The 27453-nt window shown below is 44.1% G+C and overlaps 1 protein-coding gene across 2 annotated transcripts in view; it reads left to right on the forward strand.

The window, feature by feature from the left end:
• Positions 1-27453, forward strand: part of sos2 (SOS Ras/Rho guanine nucleotide exchange factor 2) — a 99227-nt gene that overhangs the window by 46175 nt on the left and 25599 nt on the right. For both annotated transcript variants that reach the window (XM_033026566.1, XM_033026567.1), the window contains exons 6-12: positions 6642-6785; positions 8932-9042; positions 12595-12693; positions 19327-19454; positions 21392-22047; positions 23767-23848; positions 23958-24080. In XM_033026566.1, coding sequence (XP_032882457.1) covers positions 6642-6785; positions 8932-9042; positions 12595-12693; positions 19327-19454; positions 21392-22047; positions 23767-23848; positions 23958-24080 — 1343 coding nt within the window. The remainder of the gene's footprint in view (positions 1-6641; positions 6786-8931; positions 9043-12594; positions 12694-19326; positions 19455-21391; positions 22048-23766; positions 23849-23957; positions 24081-27453) is intronic.

The following is a 27453-nucleotide window of genomic DNA, read 5'->3' on the forward strand; positions in this document are numbered from 1 at the left end:
CACCTCTCTAGTTTGGTTACCTCCAGTAGATTTCCTCAAAGCTTTCCATGTTTCTTCTCCCAATTAAAGCCTGTATTCTTTGTATTGCAATTTGTATTAACACAGCAGTGTATAGGGTTGAGATTAATTCTCTGCCTTCCTATGCTTCATCTTGAAGACCAATTTATTCAACAGATTTTCCCCATGCCTTTTTGAAGACATGTATCTGAAGGTCTGCTCTTGTTTTATTTTGCCAGTCAGTGGTCGACTGTATTCTTTCTCCTTTAATGTTTCAATCACATTTTCTGCATTCATTTTACCAATTGTGTTATCAAGTAGTTTTTGAAAATCCATGTTCAAAACTCTCTTTATTTCATTTGCTTGACATAATCTCTAATATTATGAAGCAGTTTCAAAAGAAATGTGTTTTTTTATTTTTTTTGCCTTTTATTCGCGCTGTAGCATCCATAAACTCATACATTGCGGTAATTGAATGCTATGTCAATAGATACTTAGATTATCCCTTCCTTCCTGAACAGAGATGTTAACATTTATATTGCCTTAGTTATTCGACAATAATCTTGGATGTATTATGATCATCATCTTTGCTATTCCCTCTTACATGGAAACATAGAAACATAGGTGCAAGAGTAGGCCATTCGGCACTTCGAGCCTGCACCGCCATTCAATATGATCATGGCTGATCATCCAACTCAGTATCCCGTACCTGCCTTCTCTCCATACCCCCTGATCCCTTTAGCCACAAGGGCCACATCTAACTCCCTCTTAAATGTAGCCAATGAACTGGCCTCAACTACCTTCTGTGGCAGGGAGTTCCAGAGATTCACCACTCTCTGTGTGAAAAATGTTTTTCTCATCTCGGTCCTAAAGGATTTCCCCTCTATTCTTAAGCTGTGACCCCTTGTCCTGGACTTCCCCAACATCGGGAACAATCTTCCTGCATCTAGCCTGTCCAACCACTTAAAAATTTTGTAAGTTTCTATAAGATCCCCCCTCAATCTCCTAAATTCTAGCGAGTATAAGCCGAGTCTATCCAGTCTTTCCTCATATGAAAGTCCTGACATCCCAGGAATCAGTCTGGTGAACCTTCTCTGCACTCCCTCTATGGCAATAATGTCCTTCCTCAGATTTGGAGACCAAAACTGTACGCAATACTCCAGGTGTGGTCTCACCAAGACCCTGTACAACTGCAGTAGAACCTCCCTGCTCCTATACTCAAATCCTTTTGCTATGAATGCTAACATACCATTCGCTTTTTTCACTGCCTGCTGCACCTGCATGCCTACTTTCAATGACTGGTGTACCATGACACCCAGGTCTCGTTGCAACTCCTCTTTTCCTAATCAGCCACCATTCAGATAATAGTCTACTTTCCTGTTTTTGCCACCAAAGTGGATAACCTCACATTTATCCACATTATACTGCATCTGCCAAACATTTGCCCACTCACCCAGCCTATCCAAGTCACCTTGCAGCCTCCTAGCATCCTCCTCACAGCTAACACTGCCCCCCAGCTTAGTGTCATCCGCAAACTTGGAGATGTTGCATTCAATTCTCTCATCCAAATCATTAATATCTTCTTTAGCATTCTAGGATATAAGCTATCAGGGTCTCATCTTTTTTCCCCACTGGAATCACATCAACGTGTCCTAATAATTCCTTGTCTGCAGCAATTCCTCAACACATCTGCCTGGCATAAACTTTCAGCTACTGTTTCCTCTTCCTTCTGGATTTGTTTAAAGCATTGCTCCAAATCATCATCCTTATTTATTTTTATTTCATTTTGCCCAGTTGATTTGATGGCTGTGGTCCAACTTTACACCTTTTCCTGTGGCTTTGTCCACTTGGCTTCTTCCACCCCCTCCACCGCAGCCGCCTCCTGCTCCTCCCGTTGCTCTGTCCACTCCGCCACTTCCACTTCCACCTCCTCCTCCGTCGCTACGTCCACTCCGCCTCTCCCACTGCCGCCACCTCCTCCTGCTCCCCTGGAGTCACCGTCACACTCCACCTGGGAAGCAGGGAGCAAACAAAGCAGCGGCCGACAGGAAGGAGGGAAAGCTGGTGAGAGGGGAAGGAGCCCCACGGTGACCAAGCATGTCCTGTCATTGGTAGCGGCCAAGGAAAGAGCTAACGGCCAGAGCTACAATGTGAGCCGCAACAGCAAAGACGTACAGGTTTGTAGGTTAATTGGCTTTGGTAAAAATTGTTAAATTGTCTCTAGTGTGTCGGATAGTGCCAGCGTAGGGGGATTGCTGATCGGTGTGGACTCGGTGAGCTGAAGGGCCTGTGTCCACACTGCATATCCAAAGTCTAAACTCTAAAGTCTAAGCAGTCATGTCAACTGGTGCAGACCAGCGCAATCAGCGCCTAGTTTTAAGGTGAAACGAGACAAAGTGCTTGAGTAACTCCGCAGACTGAATCAGTCTGAAGATGGGTCCCGACGTCCAGGGGCGGAAATCGCGATCAAACCATGGGGGAGACACAATTCCTTGGTGGCCCCGCGCATGCGCATGCGCACACACACGCGAGGCTTTGGAGGCTTCAGCCGTGGGCCCTGTGGACGATAATATCGGGAGCTGACCTGTTTAAGAAAGAACTGCAGATGCTGGAAAAATCGAAGGTAGACAAAAATGCTGGAGAAACTCAGCGGGTGAGGCAGCATCTATGGAGCAAAGGAATAGGTGACGTTTCCGGTCGAGACCCTTCTTCAGACCCTTCCTCAGACCAGATCTGAGGAAGGGTGTTGACCCGAAACGTCACCTATTCCTTCGCTCCATAGATGCTGCCTCACCCGCTGAGTTTCTCCAGCATTTTTGTCTACCTTCGGGAGCTGACCTGGTTGGTGACCGACTCCGAACTCCAGCAACAGCAGCTTTGTCCCCGAATCGTGGGGCGTGAATCGGCCCGATTGTGGGGCCTTGCATCGCCGGCGCGGCTTAAAATTGCCCGGCGGGGTCTTCAACATCAGGAACCTCGATCGCCTCAATGCAGCAGTTTGATTTTAAGTCATGCCGGGCATTGAAAAGCCCCGCGAACGAACAGATTCAGCCCTTAGAAAGCGTCTGATACCCGCTTGAATCTTTCAAAAGCTACAATGTGATAAATAACACTTAAACAAATAAAACTGGAGCAAATAAAGGCAAACGGAAGAACTAACCTTGGAGGGGAGAGAGAGAGGGAGAGAGATGGGAAAAACATACTAAATAACGTGAGTGACCTGAATGTGGGACTTCCCTGCAAGCCAGCCAGGAATGACCTGACCTGTTTAAATCCGATACTCGTTTAACTCTTTCCTATCCACCAATACATCCAATTAGATCAAATGGTAATTGTACCCGCATCGGACAGCTTTAAGAAATTCTCCGTGAATACCTTCAGTAATACTTGAAGGTCAAAACACAATTGGTGACACATCGTGTTAATACAATGTTAATAGAGACATTTAACAAGCGCTTAAAAGTGACACCCCCACTGTCTCGCGGAAAACTGAAATTTTAATTGATTTTTATAAATTTTAATAAACACGGGGGGGGGGGGGGGATTGTCCCCCACCTCTCAAAACATTGGGGGGGGGGGGGACGTGTCGTCGTCCCCACCCCCCGGGATTTCCATCCATGCTGACGTCACCTACTCCTGTTTTCCAGAGGTGCTGCCTGACCTGCTGAGTTCCTCCAGCACTTTGTGTCCTTTTATAACCATATAACAATTACAGCACGGAAACAGGCCATCTCGGCCCTTCTAGTCCGTGCCGAACACTTACTCTCACCTAGTCCCATCTACCTGCACTCAGACCATAACCCTCCATTCCTTTCCCGTCCATATACCTATCCAATTTATTTTTAAATGATAAAATCGAACATCCCTCCACCACTTCCACTGGAAGCTCATTCCACACAGCTATCATTCTCTGAGTAAAGAAGTTCCCCATCATGCTACCCCTAAACTTTTGTCCCTTAATTCTCAAATCATGTCCTCTTGTTTGAATCTTCCCTACTCTCAATGGAAAAAACTTATCCACGTCAACTCTGTCTATCCCTCTCATCATTTTAAAGACCTCTATCAAGTCCCCTCTTAACCTTCTGTGCTCCAAAGAATAAAGACCTATCTTGTTCAACCTTTCTCTGTAACTTAGGTGCTGATACCTAGGCAACATTCTAGTAAATCTCCTCTGTACTCTCTCTATTTTGTTGACATCTTTCCTATAATTTGGCGACCAAAATTGTACACCATACTCCAGAATTGGTCTCACCAATGTCGTGTACAATTTTAACATTACATCCCAACTTCTATACTCAAAGCTCTGATTTATAAAGGCCAGCACACCAAAAACTTTATTTACCACCTTATCTACATGAGATTCCACCTTCAGGAAACTATGCACAGTTATTCCTAGATCCCTCTGTTCAACTGCATTCCTCAATTCGCTACCATTTACCATGTACGTCCTATTTTGATTTGTCCTGCCAAGATGTAGCACCTCACACTTATCAGCATTAAACTCCATCTGCCATCTTTCAGTCCACTCTTCCAACTGGCCTAAATCTCTCTGTAGACTTTGAAAATCTACTTCATTATCCACAACCCAAGCTATTTTAGTATCATCTGCATACTTACTAATCCAATTTACCACACCATCATCCAGATCATTGATGTACATGACAAACAACAGTGGACCCAACACAGATCCCTGAGGCACCCCACTAGTCACCGGCCTCCAACCTGACAAACAGTTATCCACCATTACTCTCTGGTATCTCCCATTCAGCCACTGTTGAATCCATCTTGCTACTCCACTATTAATACCCAAAAATTGAACCTTCTTAACCAACCTTCCATGTGGAACCTTGTCAAAGGCTTTACTAAAGTCCATATAGACAACATCCACCGCTTTACCCTCATCAATTTCCCTAGTAACCTCTTCAAAATAATCAAAAATATTAGTCAAACATGACCTTCAACCATTATGTATCAACCATTATCTGCTTCAACAACAAACAATGATAATACCCTATTTGGTTATAGCAGACAATCGGCAACAATGGACACCATTCCCCACCTGTGGTCTGTTATAATGAGGGTTTACCGTACTGTCTATGTTGAGAATAACAAGAAACCTCAAAAATATTATTAAATATGAATATCTAATTAGGTGATTGGAGAAGTAATCATTTTGGACATTCTCAGTGATTATTTTGTTGTTATTGGAAACAAGAAATTGTCTTGTAAAGCCGGATATCTTGTACAAATCTAAATTAGGCAGCGGTTCTTGGTCACAAAGGTAGTGCTTCTCTCTTGCAAAAAGTTTATCTGTTTGTTGGCTTATAGGTAATTAGGCTATAAATTATACAACAACATTGTTTACACCCAGCTAAAACACTGGAGTAATCAGTGTTTGGATTTATCTGGATTTTGGCGAGTTAATCTATATGAGCTGCAGTAAAACTGCAATATAGAAATCCCTGTATAAATCCTTGTATCCACATGATCAAATTATGGACCCAATCGTCTTCTCAAAGGAAATAAAACTGGTCATCATATTTAAATCTGTCAGATCTTGAATTAGTTCTGCAATAGAGCATGTCCCATACCCATAATTGTTGGAAAATATTCAAAAGTAACGGATCTCTCTCTCCCCTCCTCCCCCCCTCACCCACCCTCTCCCTCTGTCTCTTGCCGTTCTGTCTCTGCCTCTCTCCCTGTCTCTCCCCATTCTCTCTCTGCCCTCACTCTCTACCCCCCCCCCCCCCCCTCTCTTCTCTAGACGCGCCTGCGAGTTGTGGGCTATGCGTCAGTGGATAGGGCGGTTATGGGGTAAAAGGAGCAAATTAATAATAATATAATATCAAGGGGGGTAGTTAGTGTGTGTGTGGGGGTGGTTAGTGTGTGTGACGCCGCATGCCCCCCCCGCCCCCCGCAAACACGCGTTGGGGGAACAGATCCAACGGGTCTGCACTTGGTCTAGTCATATTTCTAACTGTCAGATCTTGAATTAGTTCTGCAATAGAGCATGTCCCATACCCATAATTGTTGGAAAATATTCAAAAGTAACGGATTTATTAAAACAAAGAAACAATAGTGATAATGGAGGAACCAGTGTTAGATGAATTGTTCAATCTAAGTAATTGTGTTCATCTATTATTTAAATATTTCTTGAATGGATGAACCAATGCACTTTAAAAATAAAACTATGTCTGTCTTGTCTGGAAAGAATGACATTTTTTAATTGTACCATTCTTGGGAGAAATTACATTGAAAATTTATATCAGAATCCAAAAGTGGATGAACCAAAATCAACTGTAGAATCATGAAGACTGAAAGAGACTGTGCTGTGAAATGTATTTCAGTGCTTTAATTTCCTGCACAGAAGATTTATGATCACTGTTCTGGGAGTAGATTCTGAGCATCAATTATATGCCTTTCCACTGGGACACAAAAATCGAAAGAGCTACTATTCACAGCCACTATTCAATAATTTCCAGCAGCTAATCGGACTTGTGGCTGCACTGAGATTTGGGAAAGAAAACTTGATTAATCTCTCTGTATGATCTCACTTTCAACGTATGATACCTTGTGCAGCAGACTACCAAACCCAAAGGTTAAATGTGCAAGAGATATTAAGCCTGTGCTTTGTTTTCTAATAGGATATTGAAGTGATCTTCAGTAACATCTTGGATATTCATGAACTGACTGTGAAGCTGTTGGGTTTAATGGAAGATACTGTCGAGATGACAGATGAAAGCAGCCCTCATCCATTAGTCGGAAGCTGCTTTGAAGATCTGGCAGAGGTACAGCGCAGTCATGATCTGTATATTGTCAGTGACGGATAGTCCTAAGTTATATTTAAATGAAGAGTAATTTATAAGGTACAATTAAAACTCTGCTTCTGAGTGAACACATATTGAGTAGGAAGGAGTCTGAAGTACCAGTCTGAACAAGGTACCTCGACCCGAAATATCATCTGTTCCTTTTCTCCAGAGATACTGTCTGACCCACTGAGTTACTCCAGCTTTTTGTGCCTATCTGAACACATATTGAGCTCTTGCATATATGGGCCTCAGTTACTTCCATCTCCCTTAACCTGACTTTTAATGATTATAAACCTTTCTTATTATGTGACACTATTTGCTAAGAAAATTCAGACCTCTTCCTAATTTGTGTTTCCTGATTAAGATATTGCTTCACTTATGATACTGATATATGGATCAAATACAGTTAATGATGAATGTTACATCTGTCAAGAATGTGTGGAATTACATCTGTGGAATTCCCTGCCTCAGAGGGCGGGGGAGGCCGGTTTTCTGGATACTTTCAAGAGAAAGCTAGATAGGGCTCTTAAAGATAGTGAGTCAGGGGATATGAGGAGAAGGCAGGAACGGGATACTGATTGGGGATGATCAGCCATGATCACATTGAATGGCGGTGCTGGCTCGAAGGGCCGAATGGCCTACTCCTGCACCTATTGTCTATTGTCTATAATTGACTAAGAACATGCAGAGAAGGTGTGTTGTTCTCGGCACAAGACGAAAGCACAGGTGATATTAAGCACACCAGGAAGGGATGAAGGCCACAATGGCTCTAGTAGCTTACGTTTTCTGAAAAATACTCGGTAATTTAATGTTTAAGAAAGAACTGCAGATGCTGGGAAAATCAAAGGTAGACAAAAATGCTGGAGGAACTCAGCGGGTGAGGCAGCATCTAAGGAGCGAAGGAATAGGCGACGTTTCGGGTCGAGACCCTTCGTCAGACTGATGTCGTGGGGAGGAGGGCGGGAAAAAGAAAGGAAGAGGCGGAGACAGTAGACTGGGAGAGCTGGGAAGGGGAGGGGAGAGAGGGAGAAAACAAGGACTACCTGAAATTGGAGAAGTCAATGTTCATACCGCTGGGGTGTAAACTACCCAAGTTAAATATGAGGTGTTGCTCCTCCAATTTGCGGAGGGACTCACGCTGGCCATGGAGGAGTCCCAGGACAAAAAGGTCAGATTCGAAATGGGAGGGGGAGTTGAAGTGCTGAGCCACCGGGAGATCAGGCAGGTTATTGCGAACTGAGTGGAGGTGTTGGGCGAAGCGATCGCCGAGCCTACGCTTGGTCTCACTGACACCTGGAACAGCAGATGCAATAGATGAGGTTCGAGGAGGTGCAGGTGAACCTCTGCCGCACCTGGAAAGACTGCTTGGGTCCTTGGACGGCGTCAAGGGGGGGAGGTAAAGCGACACATGTAGCATTTCCTGCGCTTGCAAGGGAAAGTACCAGGGGAGGGGGTGGTTTGAATTGACCAGGGAGTTACGGAGGGAATGGTCTCTGCGGAAAGCAGAAAGGGGAGGAGATGGAAAGATGTGACCACTGGCGGGATCCCATTGGAGGTGGCGAAAATGTCGGTGGATTATATGTTGTACGCGACGGCTGGTAGGGTGGAAGGTGAGGACAAGGAGACTGTCCTTGTTACGAGTGGGGGGATGGGGAGTGAGAGCAGAGCTATGGGTTATAGAGGAGACCTTGTTGAGAGCCTCATTTATAGTCAAAGAGGGGAACCCCCGTTCCCTAAAGAATGAGGACATCTCCGATTCCCTGGTTTGGAATACCTCATCCTGGGTGCAGATGCGGCGTAGACGGAGGAATTGGGAGTAGGGGATAGAGTCCTTACAGGAAGCAGGGTGGGAAGAAGTATAGTCCAGATATCCATGGGAGTCAGTGGGTTTGTATTAGAAATTGAATGTAGTTAGGTCAAAATGTGTCTGGCAAGCAGGCATTTTCATGGGACATTGGAGCTAGAGAACAAGATTTATCAGATTCTGAGGAGTTGTAATTTCAAGGTATGAATAGAATGTTATTGGTAACATGGAGCATATTTGTTGCACTCGGTTTAATAAGTAGCATTTGAACAAAATTATGATGTAAAAATGGAAAAGGTTAAACTGTTGTCTTTGACGTAGGAGCAAGTATTCGACCCGTATGAAGTATGTGCACAAGACATTCTTTCACCACAGTTTCATGAGTACTTCAACAGTTTGATGTCCAGGTCACCTGTAGCTTTTTACTTTCAGGTGAGTTGGTTTACTTTTGCTTATGTTCAGCCACATTATGCACCTATTTTCTTCTGCACCCTCCCCAAATCTTTCACCCTCTTCACATCCTTCCTGTAATGGGGCCACCACATGCAGCCTAACAAAAGTCCTATAGAGCTACACCATAACTTCCTGATTCCTATATTCTATGTCCCAAGCACTGAAGGCAAGCATATAATATACCTTCTCAACCGCCCAATCTACTTGTGCTGCCACCTTCAGGGAGCTAAGAACTTGGACTCCAAGATCCCTCTGCACGCCAATGCTGTTAAGGGTCTTGCCATTAACTGTATACTCCCTCCTTACATTCAACCTCGCAAAGTGCAACACCTCACATTTGCTTGTATCAAACTCCATCTGCCATTTCTGCGCCTACTTCTGCAGCTGGTCTACATCCTGCTGTATCTTCTGACAACATCCCTCACGGTCTGTAACTCCTCCAATTCTGGTGTCGTCAGCAAACTTACTCACCGACTCATATACATTTACAGCTAAGTAATTTATATATATGAGTATCATGCTTGTGGAGAAGAGGGAAGGTATGGGGTAGTTCCTGGTTGCTCTGAGAACATCTGACACAGATATTTAAATTCATGAAGGCGCATACCAGAAATATTTCCCTTTTGTAGATTAGGCAAGAAGCAGAGGTTATAAAATAATTGTAATTAACAAAAGGACCATACGTAACATGAAGATAACAAAAGAAACAGCAAGTGGTTAGGATCTGAAACAAAATACTTGGGTGGAGGCATTCATTTGTGGCAATCATAAAGCAACTGGATAAGCATTTGAAAGAAAAGTATTTGCAGGATTGTGGTGAGAGGGCAGGGGACTAGGACTAGCTAGCTTTGGCTCAGAGTTAGCAGAGACTTGATAGGCTGAACAGCCCCCTGCATTTCTGAGATATGCCAGTTGTCTTCTGTTCTAAGATCCGCTTAAAATGTTTGTAACTATTCACATTGGATAAATTAATAGTTTAAATGATTTGCAACTTCAGATGATTTGTATAAAATCTGAAGACGCCCAAGCATTGCACAATCTTGTATTACACAAGTTGACCTTAGTACTTACACTATAACAGTGCTGGGAACCGTATGACTCTTTGTGGATCTTTCTGGAATCCCAGTTATGCCTCTCTCAATTATTAATTGAACAAACAGCCTCCTTTGTCCTAAGAAGGCTGGGCATCAATGCTGATCATTTTCGAGGGGGACAGATTAATGGAGGGCGATGGCACCTTTCCCCGCCAGAAGTCAGAGCCTTGATTACTGTGAATGTTTGTGTCAAGCTTGACCTGGGATGACCAAATTCTGACCTTCGCTACACAGCGGTACACTGCACGGCCTCTCTGCTGCCACAGTTTCACTTTGGTCATCCCACGCTCCAGCCTCTCTGTGTCTGTGAATTTAATTATATTCTGCTCTGGAGTTGCTACAATTCATGCAAATCTACATGCAAGGGTGGAGGTGGATTCCCCAGCCCAATCCTGTCTCCCTGTCTGTCTCCCGTCCATGATTCCATGAATTTCTCACAAGCTAACAATGTTTCAGGCATTATGATAGACATGGACCTGTCAAAAGTGCACGGTTGGTGCCCATGTATACCAGAACTGGTATCAGTCAGAGAGCTGGCCTTGTGACTCTTCCATCAGTGTCTCAAAGACAGCTTTGGAGAAAGGGTGAGACCCAAGAAACTGCAGATGGGGTTGGTGGCTACTGCTTTGGTAGCTGACAACCCAAAAGTATTCTCCAATTTCAAGTTATGCCCCTACCCCCTCTCTTTCCCCTTCCTCCAGCCACAATACCTGCCCCCACCGCTTCTCTTCCCCCTGCCTCCAGCCCCACTGGCTGCCATGTAATCTACAGTACCGTGGTGACAGGCTTTTGAGCATTTTAGGACAGACTAAGCTTTTGAAAGCTGTTATATAGTGCATGTTTTTCTTTGAGTGAGGATTTGATCTGTATGATGATTTGGATTTGATTTGATAATGAGGATTTGATCTGTACGTTTGCTTGGGTGCTTGTGACTTTCTGATTGTTGATTGTGTTTTATTTTCTCTGAGAGCATCTCAGGATAAAGACTTGACCCGGGTTTGTTCTATTGTTCCTAGGATTCTTTTGTTTTACAACTGATAATTACATCTGACTTGGCTTTTATTATAAATCGGCTCTTCGGTTCACTGTGTCCCCCAGCACAGTGCAGTTCTGAATGTTTCTAAAGAGAGGACAATGTTTGTGATTTTGCCAGAAAAGATATCACTTGGAGCATGAGGCAGAGAATCCATAAAATAAACCCGATGACAGTTGTGCAATTGGCCAGATTTATATGCAAATAATCTAAATGCAAAATCTATTCTCTCAGGACATGTCGCATATTATAAGCACTTTACCACGATAAGTACAACAGAACTTTGTGGTGACGTTGAGAAAATGAAACTGAAATTTTCTCTTCACAGCTGAGATTTATCAATAAAGATAGGAAAAAAATTCCAATTTCCAAGAAACTACGTAATCAGAGATGAAAACCTTTGTGTCGACAAAATCTATCCTCTCCACAAAGCAATCTGCAGACTAGAACTGTTGTCACAGGGTGAAAATAATCTTGAAAAATGGGGTTTTCTCTGAAATTAAAACTTAAATTATCTTTCCTATTACTGCAAAACACTTCTAAATTTTTATTTTTAAATTTAGTTCTTGCTATAAGTTCATAAGTGATAGGAGCAGCATTGGGCCATTCGGCCAATCAAGTCTACTCCGCCATTCAATCTTGGCTGATCTATCTCTCCCACTCAATCCCACTCTTTTGCCCTATCCCCATAACCCCTGACACCTGTACTAATAAAGAATCTACCTATCTTTGCCTTAAAAATATCGATTGACTTGGCCTCCAACGCCTTCTGTGGTAATACATTCCACAGATTACTAAATACATTCTTCCTCATCTCCTTCCTGAAGGAAGTCCTTTATTTCTGAGGCTTTGACTAGTGGAAACATCCTCTCCACATCCACTCGATCCATGCCATCCACTCTATCTATGATTGATCACTGCTTGCATCTTGAAGTTAGAAAGCAAACTTTAATTGGTTTTATGTGTTTGCGATGACCAGAGATCAATACAGTTCAATATATTTTTGGTTGCACAATGACATGTGGATGATGTAGACTTGCAAGGGAAAGTATTTTATTGATCTCCTGTCTCTTGTGGAAGGCTCGCACTGTAAATGATGCATTGACTTCATATTCTGCTACACTAAAGTTGCAATGTTCTGTCACAGTGGGATTACCTGAATAACTTCCCACTTCAATAAGTAGCCAAATGGCAAGAAGATAAAAGCATGATCTTAAATATTTAATTTCACTGCATTATAGGTATATCTACAATCTGTCGTTATGAATTTAGACCTTCATGTTTGCCTTCATTTCTTTAGGCCTCTTAATGTAAAGCTTCGGGTTTCTTTCATTATGTTTACAATCTAATGAAATAATTTACAGTGCAATCCATTGCTAATAACTGATAACTCTTGCTTTCCAGTCCATTTCTGAAGGATTTAAAGAAGCTGTTCAATATGTACTGCCACAACTGCTCTTGGTCCCAGTTTATCATTGTCTGCATTACTTCGAGCTGCTGCAGGTAAGGTGCTGCCATTCTTACAGTGAGGTGAATCACTACAAAATTAATTATTTATTGTCACTACGTTCTTTACCTTGATTAAGTGGAAAACCATTTCCTTTCTACCATATACAGTAGTGTCCCAAAGTTTTCATATATTGCAATATATCATATATAGAATACATTGTAATGTAAATTATCGACCTCTTTGATGACCCTCGAACTATCCATGATCGCACTTTACTGGCTTTACCTTGCACTGAACATCATTCCCCTATCATGTACACTGTAAATGGGATGATTGTAATCATGTATTGTCTTTCTGCTGTCTGGTTAGCCAGCAACAAGCTTTTCACCGTACCTCGGTACACGTCACAATAAACTAAACTACAAAGTTTTTGCCTTTTGAAGAATATTAAGTGTGAGGGGCTGGCTTTAACATGACCTCCAGAGATCACTGGGCAGTGCTGCCGCCTACTGGCAGCCCGCTGTGTCAGCCTGGTGAATGTCCATCTCTAAGATAATGAAAGTGCCGTCTGTTAAAACACTTCTGTGCGTGTATTTTGGTAAAATATTTAGATCTAAGACAAAAAATGCATTAGATGTTGGTCATCAATAAGAACAGTGGGTGACGTCACAGCTGGGTAAGCTGGGCAGCAAGCCTGACTGACTGAACCAGTACAAGGATAAGTGTAGGAAGGAACTGCAGATGCTGATTTAAACCAAAGATAGACACAAAGCTGGAGTAACTCAGCGGGTCAGACAGCATCTCTGGAGAGAAGAAGAGGTGATGTTTTGGATTGAGACTCTTCTTCAGACTCTGAAGAAGGGTCTCAACCAGAAAACGTATCATCTATTCCTTTTCTCCAGAGATGCTGTCTGACCCGCTGAGTTACTCCAGCTTTGTGTCTATCTTCAGCACAAGGATAAAGTCTTCTTGATCTTGACCTCACTGATCAACCTATCACAGGAGCAGTGGTGTGTAAATAACCCTTTGGAAATGTAGACCTATCTTCATATTCTCCATCAAGTTTTGTGACACTACCTCTTTGTAAATGGATAAATCCCATTTATTACAGTGGGATGGATTTAGCTGCTCAAAACTAGACTTTGGTCCTTCAGCGGAAGAATTGTAGATCCTCACCATCTGTAATCTGTTGGGAAATCATGATCTCTGCCATGACCATCAAGCCAAGAGACTAACAGTGCTGCAAGAAGATGTGAAAGGAGTGTGCCAGTGGATTAACTGTGCTGCGGAAGGTGTGGCAGGAGTGTGCCGGGGGATTAACTGCTGTGGAAGGAGTGTGCCGGGAGATTAACTGCTGTGGAAGGAGTGTGCCGGGGGGGATTAACTGTGCGGGAAGGTGTGTAAGTGTGCCAGGGGATTAACTGTGCTGTGAAAGGAATGTGCCAAGGGATTGACTGTGCTGTGGAAGGTGTGCAAGGAGTGTGCCAGGCGTTTACTGCTTTGGGAAGGTGTAAGGAGCGTGCATGGGATTAACTGTGGTGTGGAAGGAGCGTGCCAGGGGATTAACAGGGGGAGGTGTGTGGAGGCGTGGCTGGGCCGATTGAAGTGGAGATTGCCATTGTCACAGTGTCAGAAGTAATGTCCCATTAACACGATCAATGCACTAATGTGGAGAAACATCATTCTTTGATACACGTGAGGTATTACGGTTTGATAAAAAACTAGTGTTCAAAGTGGTTTCGAATCACCCTGCATACGATGGATTTAACTGCTTTTCCACCTGGTATTCATGTGATACAGGCCTCTCATTCACATCATCTCATTTAGGTAGGGAAGCCACAGCCCAGTGGCCACAGAAGCACCTAGTTGGATGGTGGGGTGAGCAAGAAGGTCAGTGTAGTGGATCTTTCAGCAGCATTCAAGGACAGCATCTTCCCAACAACCATCATGCTCGAACACTACATAATATTAGCGAGGGCAGCATGGTGGCACAGCGGTAGAGCTACTGCCTTAACAGCGCCAGAGACCCAGGTTCGATCCTGACTGGGTGCTGTCTGTATAGAGTTTGTATGTTTTCTCCGTGACCTGCGTGGGTTTTCTCCGAGATCTTCTGTTTCCTCCCACACTCCTAAGACGTACAGGTTTGTAAGGTGAACTGGCTTAGTATAAATGTCAAATTGTCCCCAGTGTGGTAGAGTGGTGTTAATGTGCGGGGATCGCTGGTCGGTGTTGATGTGGTGGGCCGAAGGGCCTGTTTCCGCGCTGTATCTCTAAACTAAACTACGGACAATGTTTGGTTGCACCAAGGAGTAAGGGCTTTTTTGTACGCGTATTGATTATGAATTTATTGATTTTTTTTGTTTGTTTATTATATGTTATCTATGAATATTGTGTTTACAGGCCTGTTATTCAGCAGCAAGTAAGAATCACCTTATTCCAATGTCGGTACATATGACAATTAAACTCTTGAATCTTGATCGGGGAGTGGAAGTGGGGATTGGTGGTGGGAAGAGAGACTGGTGCATGGCTTTGCTGGCAGAATGTTATAATGCAGATAAATATCAATATATCAGTGAATAGTTACCAGCTCCCTATCTCTCTGTCTGTCCTTCACTTTTCCTGATTTATTTGTATTATTGAAAATATCAGATACAAATGGAATTCAATTTAGATTCATCCATCCCATAATGAGTTTGAAATGATTTGTTATTTGGCATCCTTCCACCATGGAATAAAAACAAGACTGGTTTAATTTGCCTCCAAGAATAATCTATTTTACTTTCCATTTGTATCCAACAGAGTTCCCTTTGATGCCTGGACTATTGAATAGAGTAATTGCTAACTGAAGGTGTTGCTTTTGATAATGGGACCTCCTGTAGATGTGAAAGAACTTTAACTAGTTTACCTTTACTTTAAGAGTCCGGGGGAAATTAGCTGTACAGAGAGATTCCTGTGGTGCATATCGTCCTGAATTCTCTCTGCTTCACAAGTTTCCCTTTACTTTTTGTAACCAGACTCTGCCCATGAGTGTTTGCTGTCTGAGTGTTGTACTTTCCCACTTGCATGGAGTGTTATTTTGTTTCTCAAGACTAATTCCGAATGCAACAAAAATGCTGTTAATCACAGGCACATTGTGGGTGGGGGGGAAGGTGATGTGGAAAAGGTGGTTGCTTGCCCTCAGCTGCCTTTGGGTTGTAAACCCACATCCAGATAGTCATTGTTTTGTGTGTAGTCGGTTTACAAGTGGACAGTAACCAGCTGATGAACTACAGGAGGTCAGTCATCATGTATCCTAAAGGGCCTGTCCCACGGCTGTTTTTCGCACGCCATTTACGCGACCTGCTAGCGCGGGACGGGCGCATGGAGTGGTGTGGAGGAGTATGGACTTCGTCCTGAACGAAATCTTCGCACGCCACCGGCCTGTCGCGTAACTGACGGCCAAAGTGGGACAGGCTCAAGACCCTGGCGCGACGCAACGTCTCACCTTCAACAGCAGCAGAAGCAGGCAAACGATCGCCGAGCTCGGCCTGGGGCTCACGGCCATTGCGGATCCGGATCCGCCCACACTTCTACTCCCAGAGCGGGGCCAAGAAAATTGAAGATGGACACAAAATGCAGGTGTAACTCAGCTGGACCGGCAGCATCTCAGGAGAGAAGCAATGGGTGACGTTTCAGGTCAAGACCATTCTTTCAGACTGAAGAAGGGTCTCGACCCGAAACATCATCCATTCCTTCTCTCCAGAGATGCTGCTGGTCCCGCTGAGTTACTCTGCATTTTGTGTCCATCTTCAAATGACAGTAGCGTGGCTGTGCGGGCGCATGATGACACGCGCGACTTTCGCGGGACCGGCGCGCAATCGTCACTACCGGCCTGTCGTGTAAGTGACGGCCCAAGTGGGACAGGCCCTTAAGAAACAAATTCCTAATGGAATACAACACACACAGCTGTATAACTCAGCAGGTTAGCCAGCATCCGTAGAGGGAATGGATCCTTTAGAGATGCTGCCTGACCCGCTGAGTTCCTCCAGCAGTGTGTGTTTTGCTCTAGATTTCAACATCTGTAGTTCTTTGTGTCTCCATTCTTATGAAATAATCTCAGCAACCAGTAAGTGCAGTTAATTCACACAAATAGCTGCTCATTATTCATTGCGGGCTGTCCCCGGTAACAAACAGATTCTGTTCTCACAGATATCCATGAGTCAACTTTGTGCATAAGTTGGAAAACATGAAAATCTCTAGATACTGTCAACACACCTCCATAGTGATGGCATCAGAAGCACATGAGACTAATAAAGTACAAATGCTAAAAATGGGGAGAGAGGAAATTACTTGTGCCGTTTGTCGGAACAAGCTCATGTACAAAATTTAATAATGAGTCCCAAGGACTCTTGTATCCAAGAGGGCCCATAGGTCAGGTGTCTGTAACCCAAGGATGGACGCTGATGTGTTTGTTTTAATGTCAGTACAGGGGAGAGAGCCTGTGATAGATGCCTGGGCAGCACAAGTTTGTGACTGCAGTTAGCAATCTCTTGCATCAGAGTTAATGACTTTCGAGCAAAACAGCAATATGATGAAGTTATGGACTTCAGCATTACAGGAACGGGGCTGGGGAGGAATTGGGAGCTGATACCCTCTAGAAAAGCATGAGTGTCACACAACTGTATGGTCAGTGCCTCTATGCGGCAGTACAGAGAAGGAGATTGTAATGATGTTGGTGGAGAGGGGACTAGGTATAAATTCTTGCTGTCCCCAGACGTAATAGAATAGAATAGAATGCCTTTTATTGTCATTCAAACAGCTTGGTTTGAACGAAATTTCATTCCTACAGTCTTTTACATTACAAAAAAACCCAAGACCCGCACTTAACACAATTTACACGAACATCCATCACAGTGAATCTCCAACACCTCCTCACTGTGATGGAAGGCAAAAGTCTTATCGCTTCCCTTTGTTCTTCTCCCGCGGTCCAGCAGTCCAACTGCTGCGTCGAGGCGACTGGGGCTCACGATGTTAAAGCCCCCAGCGGGCAATGGTAAGTCCCGTGGCCATTTAAGCCGCGCCGGGCAATGTCAGGCCCCGCTCCGAGTCCTTTAAACCCCTCAATTCCGGTGGGGGAAGTTGCCGTTGCGGGAGCTCCGAAAAGCGGTCTCCCACCTGCGAGCTCCCGATGTTCCTGTCCACCTGCGGCCGGAGCCTCCGAGCTCCGAGGTCGGGTCACAGCCGCGCGCCAACACAGCTCTCCCCGCTCCGAAGTCGGCCAGCTCCGCGATGGCGAGTCTGTAGGCTCCGCGGCTGGAGCCCTCGGGTTGATTCTGGCCGGAGGCTGCCGCCGGCTCCACGGTGTTAGGCCCAACGACATCGGAGACCCGACAGGGAAAAGTCCAGGGAAGAGATCAAACTGTTTCCCCCACCCCACCCCCCATATAGACACAACTAAAAAAGAATATAATCTAGAATCCAAAACATACATTTAACGAGACAAAATAAAAAAAGACAGACAGACTGCAGTCGAGCCGCTGCCGTTACACTCCTTTCTTAATGAGGTGGGAACAGAAATAGACAATAGACAATAGGTGCTGGAGTAGGCCATTCAACCCTTCAAGCCAGCACCGCCATTCAATGTGATCATCACTGATCATCCCCAATAAGTACCCGTTCCTGTCTTCTCCCCATATCCCCTGACACTATCTTTAAGAGCCCTATCTAGCTCTCTCTTGAAAGTATGCAGAGAACCGGCCTCCATCGCCCTCTGAGGCAGAGAAGTCCACAGAATCGCAACTCTGTGAGAAAAAGTGTTTCCTCGTCTCCTTTCTAAATGGCTTACCCCTTATTCTTAAACTCTGGCCCCTGGTTCTGGATTCCCCCAACATCGGGAACATGTTTCCTGCCTCTAGCGTGTCCAAACCCTTAATAATCTTATATGTTTCAACAAGATCCCGAGTATTAGCAGTCAGGGGCGGTCCCATATGGGACAAACCAATTTAGCTCAATATACGGGATGTCCCGGCTAATAAAGGAACAGTTGGCAACCCTACCCAAGACAGTACTATGATTGGGAGAGGCAGGGGAGTTTGGACGTTGGGAACAAACAGCATTTGTGGAGGGAATGGGCAGGTGATGTTGTGGGACATCCATTCTAATAAGTTCAGTGTTTTGGTCCAAATTAAACTCATCACAGTTTTAAAGTTGAATTACAACATATTTTCCTGTTTGTGTTCCTTAGACATGTAGGAACTTAATGACAACAACCCCTACTAGTGATAAATCTGTGGCCTGTAGTTTGTACAAAATCCACTAGACATACTGATGGGTGGTGTTGGGCATTCATGAGTGACTATTATTTTGCAGCACCCATTGCTTTATTTCTAATGTAAAATATTTGAGTCTGTCTCAATCTATCAGCAACTGAAAAATATTCATTGCTTTGACGTGGAGCTGGGACTGAGTTGGACTAATTGTGTTTCCACGTCTTTATCTAGTACCCGTTCATAAGACCAGACATTAGTCCAACAGAGTTGCCCTTTTTATGGTGGAATAGGTAAAAGTCATGTTGTCACCATTGTAACGCTACATTAAAATGCCATGAGGATTATTTCCTGGTGATATTTCACCACGGCAAACCTGACCTTGCTGTTGTGGTGCCTTTGTATCCAAGCGTTTTATTATATTTGTCTTTGTGATTATAGCAACTACAGGAGAAAAGTAAAGATGAGGAAGACAGGGAGTGTTTGAAACAAGCCATCACCACCTTGCTGAATCTGCAGTGCAGTATGGAACGTATCTGCAATAAGCACCTGCCTAAACGCAGGGCAGGGTAAGCTCAAATACTCACCATTGATCCTTTGTATAGCAACACTAGTTGAAGCTTTGACACACTCTGGTCAGACCGACCACAAATAAACGTTAATTTCTCCTTTGGCCAAATCTGTATATTCCATTCATGTTTATTTATCAATTATAAGAGTGCATTTTGTATATTTTAGAAATATTTGTAACCTAAACTACATTTATGGGTGATGCTTTTAACAGCCATTTCAAATGTCCGTAGTTACTCGGCGTGCTGTTGTGATTGAAATCACCTCTGAGAACTGTAGCTGGTAGTTTTTGGGTATGAAGGGTGACAGTGGCTCTTATAATATTCTGTTGGATATGAAGGGTGACGATTGCTCAGGAATGTGGGGAGAGAAGCATAATCTACTTTGATGCATGTGATGAATTTTTACTTTGAACATTACCCGTGCCCCAGTGTTACGATACACCTTTCCCGCCAAATCACTTAAGGGTGATTTGTGTACAAAGCCATCTCCACCTTTTCTGTAATGGGGCGACCAGAACAGTTAAAAGGAAATAATCCGATGCAGAGGTCTTCTTTTGAGCTCCAATTTGAATGCAGCCAATGTAGATAGACAAACACTTTCATGTGAGCAAGGTCAGTTTAAGTAAGTAATTTTTATTTATATCAATCAATCAATCAATCAGTTTTATTCGTCACATTGCACATAAAGTGCAAGTGAAATGAATTTGTCAGCAGCGGTACAATGATAAAGAACACACAAACACAATACAAATTCAACACAAACATCCACCACAGCATTCATCGCTGTGGTGGAAGGCACAGAAATTGGCCAGTCCTCCTCCATTTCCCCCCGTGGTCGGGACCTCAACCCTCCGCAGCCGTCGCTGCGGGCGTCCAGATGATAAAGGACAAGGTAAAAGTCCAGGTAAGTCCAGGATCGGCTCTTCCCCACCGGAGACCGCGGAGGCCGGCGGTCGAAGATTTAAAATTCGCGCCGCAGCCAGAAGCACCACAGACTGCAGGGCCGGCGGTCGAAGCTCCCCTCCAGGGGTGATGGTAAGTCCACGCCGGGCCCGCGGTAGAAGTTGGCCGCGGGCCGGCATTCGGAGCTTCTTCTTCCTCACGGGTCCCCCACGAGGTCAGTCGGGGCGCTTCAAGCCGGGCCCTGTCAGCAGCGTGTCTGGTTTTTTTCTACTTTTTTTTTTTTTTTTTTAGTATGTTTTACAGTATGTTTTTGATGTTTCTCGGTGTGTTTTGTATAGGGGGGTAAGGGGGAAACCGCTTCGGTCGCCTCCTCCACGGAGAGGCGACTTTTCCCAGGTTTTTATATAGCACTTTTAAATCAAATCACGTTGAAGCCAAAGTGCTTTACAGAGAAGAAATCAGATTACCATACATCCATATAAAATAAAAAAATAAAAAAGACACAACACACTATAGTATTTAACATGACCGTCCCCCTACAGCAGAATCAACACTTTCCACTGTCAGGGAAGGCACAGTTTAATTGAAGCTCTGATCATTTAACGAGCCTTGCTATAGAATGCATACCACCCTCATGACGTGTGGATTGATAATCTCAAACTGGGTGAATCAGTAATGTTGCCAGGTCCAAAGCATGGTTGATTGACGTTGTGGAAGATTTCTGTGCTGTAGGATGAGGTTGGGTAGAATAAATGTCATTTACTCTGTTGTGAACCATATCACCAGGCGTGCTTGACATATGCCTAATCAAGAGATGCATTCAAGTCTTCCTTGTGCCTGAATGCTGAAAATATCACCCTTTGTTGAGTGATTTATTGTAAATCTGTGAGCTGCTTATCTGGATTCTCCATTCTAAACAAATATGGTCAAACATGAAATATTGTGAGATAAATGTAAACAGCCAAGCATATTTTCTCTATGGTGTATTTGTTATACAACAAAGTCTAACATTTGAACTTTTTGTTACGTAGAGAACCTTTACCTCGACTCCACAACCATCAGATACGAAGTAAACACCTTGCTATTAAGAAGATGAATGAAATTCAAAAGAACATTGATGGATGGGAGGGGAAGGATATTGGGCAGTGCTGTAATGAGTTTATTATGGAAGGAACACTAACGCGGATTGGAGCAAAGCACGAGCGGCACATTTTCCTCTTCGATGGCTTGATGATCAGCTGCAGGATCAATCACGGGCCGTCGAGGCTGCCCGGCTGCAGCAACGTCGAGTACAGGCTCAAGGAGAAGTTTCCCATGCGCAAAGTGCGAATCATTGACAAAGATGACTCCTGTGAGCACAAGCACGCGTTTGAGATCCTCGCCAAGGATGAGAATAGCGTGATGTTTGCTGCCAAATGTGCAGAGGACAAGAATAGCTGGATGGCCGCGCTGATTTCCCTTCAGTATCGGAGTACCCTGGAGCGTATGTTGGACACGGTCCTCCTGTCGGAGGAGAAGGAGCAGCCACTCCGGCTGCCCAGCCCCAGTGTTTATAACTTTGCAGAGGAAGATTCTGAGGAGAACATCGTGTTTGAAGAGAACGTCCAAACCAAATCTGGCATACCAATCATAAAGGGAGGAACTGTGTTGAAATTAATTGAGAGGCTGACGTATCACATGTATGCAGGTAAACTAAGTGGGTGCACCAGCAGAATTCCCCTCTTAACATTTTTTAATGAATTCTATTTAATTTATCCACAGATATCCCCCTACCTCCTGGTTTCTGTCCACTATATGGTTTTACTCAGGTGTTACTACTGACTAGTTCAAAACTTTTGCTGTAAACCAATGTAAGTGAACGTGAGGTGGAGAAGAATTGCCTCTAAATCCATCGTTGATCGGCGGAGATGAGCAGAAATGTGGTGAGCAGGAGTCTGAAGTGTGGTTCCACTGAAGCCAGTGGGGTTAAATTTCAGATGATGATGTGCAACCCTCAAGGTGTTTGCACGACTCACCTGGGACAAAGTGCTGTGTTCAGTTTGTCGGGGAGTCGAGAGTGTTTTGCTGAACCATGAAATTCTTACTTGCAGCCACCAGTAACCTGCCTACTATAACTTGCTTATTGTAAACACAATATTATAGCTATTGGAAGAGGGGAAGCTAACTGGAAGCATTTTCTTCAATACATTTTGACTTGATTTTTACTTGAATATCTAACATGATGCACATTTTAATCGGTAGAAAGAATTCTTAAAAATGATCTTTTAGGTACATGAAACTCAAATGGAATCCATATACCTGTCTGCAATCTAAATCTGACTAGAATTAGTGGTCAGTGGTGCCTCTGACCTTCAGGAGAGCTCCCCATGCAGATGAAGCAAGACCTAGCCTTTTGCTGACATATGCCTTAGTCAGGCATTACAACCTTCTCACCCAGCCAAGTAGACATTACAAGTTCACAAGCTATCGGATTAGAATTAGGCCATTCGGCCCATCAAGTCTACTCCGCCATTAAGTCATGGATAACCTCTGCCTCTTCATCCCATTTTCCTGCCTTCTCCCCATAACCCTTGACACCCGTTCTAATCAAGAATTTGTCTATCTCTGCCTTAAAAATATCCACTGACGGCCTCCACAGCCCTCTGTGGCAATGAGTTCCACAGATTAACTACCCTCCAACTAAAGAAGTTCCTCCTCACCTCCTTTCTAAAAGAGCGCCGCTGCCCTTTAATTCTAAGGCTATGACCTCCGCTCACCCAGCCGATTAGGCATTACGACCCTCTCACGCAGCCAATGCTGCTGCCCCATCACCTTCCCCAGCTGCTCAACATTCTGCTCCTTGCACAAGCTCAGTACGGCAGGCAGGCAAGTGATGGTGCAGGCCAGTGGTCACATCTGTTCTGAACTGGACCTGTTGTGGTTCAGGAGCTCCCCATTGGAAAGGGCAGTCTGCGCTGAACGTTGTGCAGACGAAGGCAGCGGTCGGAAAGTTGCAAAATGTATGATATCTCTTATATCAGGAATAACTGAAGTTTTCACTTTTGGATCACGAGTAGGCACTAATTCTTGGAAGACCTCCATTGTACAATATATTACTCGAGATATGTGTTTTGCTCATTCAGCTGGCTGAATACAGACGATTATTGTGCTTTAGCTCTCCCAACTGCAAGGAGTTGACACTCTCCAGTCCCAAGCAAAATAGACATTTGCAGCTGCTTGAGTGGAGATACTGAACTAATTTTGGTTGCAATCACTCTGCTTTCACCAGTCTGGAAGTTAGAATTTCTCTGAAGTGATCCTGTACATTAGCTTCTGTCTGTTATGAGTCACTGTCCTGTTTGAAAGGTTTCTGACCCACACGGCAAACCCAACAGCAGCAGATGAGTAATGTGATATTTATTTACAGATCCTAATTTTGTGCGTACTTTTCTGACAACATATCGTTCATTCTGCAAATCCCAAGAGTTACTGAGCTTGTTAATAGAAAGGTAAATAAGTCCTCACTAAATTGAATAATATTTGCTCTGTATTTTTTTGTGTTGTTGGTGTAATCCATTTGTTTTAAATGTTATTGTTGAACGCTGGGATCTCGTGCAGGTTTGAAATACCGGACCCAGAGCCGAGTGAGGCAGACAGACTGGCCAGGGAGAAGGGCGAGCAGCCAGTCAGTGCCGAGCTGAAACGCTTCCGCAAGGAGTACGTCCAGCCAGTGCAGCTCAGGTGTGTTTCTCCAAACAGTGCTGTCAGTGTGATGTCCTTGCTACCTGCATCATTGCTTCACCTAGCGTAAGGTGCAGTCTGTTGCCACCAAACCACTCGAAAACGTCACTCTAAAAAAGACATAAAGTGCTGGAGTAACACTGCAGGTCGGGCAGCATCACTGGAGAACATGGATAGGGCAGGCTTTGGATTGGGATGGGATTCATATTCCTGGGACATTGGAACTGGTTCAGGGACAGGTGAAACCAGTACAAACCGGACGGTCTCCACCTGGGCTGGACTGGAACCGATGTCCTCGGGGGAGTGTTTGCTCGTGCTGTTGGGAGTTTAAACTAATATGGCAGGGGGATGGGAACCAATACAAGGAGGCAGAGGGCCGTAAAATGAGGGCAGAAGCGAAAGGTAGAAAAGTATAAGTGGAAGGGCTAAGAATGTTAAAACAAACTTTATGCTTTAATGCAAGGAGCATTCGAAATAAGGTGGATGAATGGAATGCGCAGTTAGTTTGTTAGTAGATATGATATAGTTGGGATTAGGAGGACATGGTTCCAGGATGACCAAGGCTGGGAGCTCAACGTGCAGCGGTATTCAATATTCAGGAAGGATAGACAGAAAGGAAGAGGAGGTGGGGTGGCATTGCTGGTTCAAGTGGAGATGAATGCAATGGTAAGGAGAGACATTAGCTTGGATGCTGTAGAATCGGTATGGGTAGAACTGCGAGATAGTCAAGGGCAGAAAACGCATGTTGGAGTTGTGTACAGACCCACCAAACAGCAGTAGGGAAGATGGGGATAGCATCAAACAGGAAATTAAGGATGCGTGTAGCAAAGGTAGCAGTTATGGGTGACTAATCTACCTAAAGATTAGTCATATAGATTGGGCCAACCAAATTGGTAGCACCACTGAGGAGGAGAATTTCCTGGAGTGCATACGAGAGGTTTTCTCAGCCAATATGTAGAGGAACCAACTAGAGGGCAGGCCATCCTAGACTGGGTATTGTGTAATGAGGAAGGATTTGTTAGCAAGGCCCCTTGGGCAACAGTGACCATAAAATGGTGGAATTAAGATGGAGAGTGACACAGTTAATTCAGAGACTAGGGTCCTGAACTTAAAGAAAGGTAACTTTGATGGTATGAGACGGGAATTGGCTAGGATAGACTGGCAAATGATACTTAAAGGGTTGACGTTGGATATGCAATGGCAAAGATTAAAGACCGCATGGATGAATTACAACAATTGTTCATCCCTGTCTGGCGTAAAAATAAAACGGGGAAGGCGGCTCAACCGTGGCTAACGAGGGAAATCAAGGATAGTGTTAAATCCAAGGAAGAGGCATATAAATTGGCCAGAGGAAGCAACAAACCAGAGGACTGGGAGAAATTTAGAACTCAACAGAGGAGACAAAGGGGTTAATTCACAGGGAAAAATAGAGCATGAAAAAAAGCATGTGGGGAATATAAAAACTGACTGTAAAAGCTTCTATATAAATGTGAAGAGAAAAAGATTAGTGAAGACAAATGTAGGTTCCTTACAATCAGAAACAGTTTTTTAAGATGGGAAACAAGGAACTGGCAGACCAGTTAAACAAGTACTTCGGTTCTGTCTTTAAGGAAGACACAAACAATCTCCCAGAAATACCAGGGGACTGAGGATCTAATGGGAGGGAGGAATTGAAGGGAATCCACATTAGTCAGGAAATGGTGTTGGGTAAACTGTTGGGACTGAAGGCAAATAAACCCCCTGGGCCTGATGGGCTGCATCCCAGAGTGCTCAAGGTGGTGGCCCTAGAAATCGTGGACGCATTGGTCATCATTTTCCAAAGTTCTATAGACTCGGGATCAGTTTCTGTGGACTGGAGAGTAGCCAATGTAACCCCACTTTTTAAGAAAGGGGGGAGAGAGAAAACGGGGAATTATAGACCAGTCAGCCTTACATCGGTATTGGGAAGATGCTAGAGTCGATTATTAAAGATGTGATAGCAGCGCATTTGGAAAGCAGTGACAGGATCGGTCAAAGTCAGCATGGATTAATGAAGGGGAAATCATGCTTGATGAATCTTCTAGAATTTTTTGAGGATGTAACAAGTAGCATGGATAAGGGAGAGGCAGTGGATGTGGTGTAACTGGACTTTCAAAAAGAGATTAGTGTGCAAAATTAGAGCACATGGTATTGGGGGTAGGGTATTGACATTGATTTAAAAAAATGGATGGCAAACAGAAGCAAAGAGTAAGAATTAACAGGTCCTTTTCAGAATGGCAGGCAGTGACATATGGGGTGGCACAAGGCTCAGTGCTGGGACCCCAGTCATAAACAATATACACAAAGGAATTGCGGATGACACAAAGCTGGGTTGCAGAGTGAGCTACGATGAAGATGCTATGAGGCTGCAGGATGACTGGGATAGGTTGGGTGAGTGAGCAGATGCATGGCAGATGCAATATAATGTTGATAAATGTGAGGCTATCCAATTTGGTGGCAAGAACAGGAAGGCAGATTATTATTGGAATGGTGTCAGATTAGGAAAAAAGGAGGTGCAACGAGACCTGGGTGTCCTTGTACATCAGTCACTGAAAGTAAGCATGCAGGTACAGCAGGCAGAGAAGAAAGTTGGCCTTCATAGCGAGAGGATTTTGCAGTTATACAGGGCCCTGCCTGGTGAGATCACACCTGGAGTATTGTGTGCAGTTTTGGTCTCCTGATTTGAGGAAGGACATTCTTGCTATTGATTCTGTCTGTCAAATGATCATCCTGTTGAACCAAAGTGAGAAGGTGTAGGAAGGAACTGTAGATGCTAGTTTACACCGAAGGTAGACACAAAATGCTGGAGTCACTCAGCTGGTCAGATGCAGCATCTCTGGAGAAGAGGAATAGATGATGCTTCGGGTTGAGACCCTTCTTCAGACTTCAGTCTCGACCCCAAATGTCACCTATTCCTTCTCTCCAGATATGCTGTCTGACCCACTGTGTTCCTCCAGCTTTATTTGTCTAGCCACAGTTTGCAATAGACTTTTGTTTGATTTGGCACCAGGAATGTCGCTGCAAGATATGATCCTTTGTGCACACATGTGAATTGTATCTGCATTTTCCCTGCAAATTTCTTGGCGACATCGTTCCTTTGGCAACCACAGTTACATTGAACTGGCTGAAGAAATGTTATTTCAGATTTCATGCTTGTTTCAACATTTAAAGTGTCTACTCTGTGTGGCCTCTCACAGTCGAGCTCTCATTTGAATTGAAATACTTTTTTTCCCAGCAATTATTTCAGACAGAGTGGCCAGCAAATGTAAAAATATACTCCCCCTTCTGTACCTTTGGAAGTACCTGAGAACTAATCTTAAATTGAAAGGCATTTCTATAAATATACAGCAATGGT

Source organism: Amblyraja radiata, chromosome 9 (assembly GCF_010909765.2).
Source record: "Amblyraja radiata isolate CabotCenter1 chromosome 9, sAmbRad1.1.pri, whole genome shotgun sequence".
Classification (NCBI taxonomy): Eukaryota; Metazoa; Chordata; class Chondrichthyes; order Rajiformes; family Rajidae; genus Amblyraja; species Amblyraja radiata.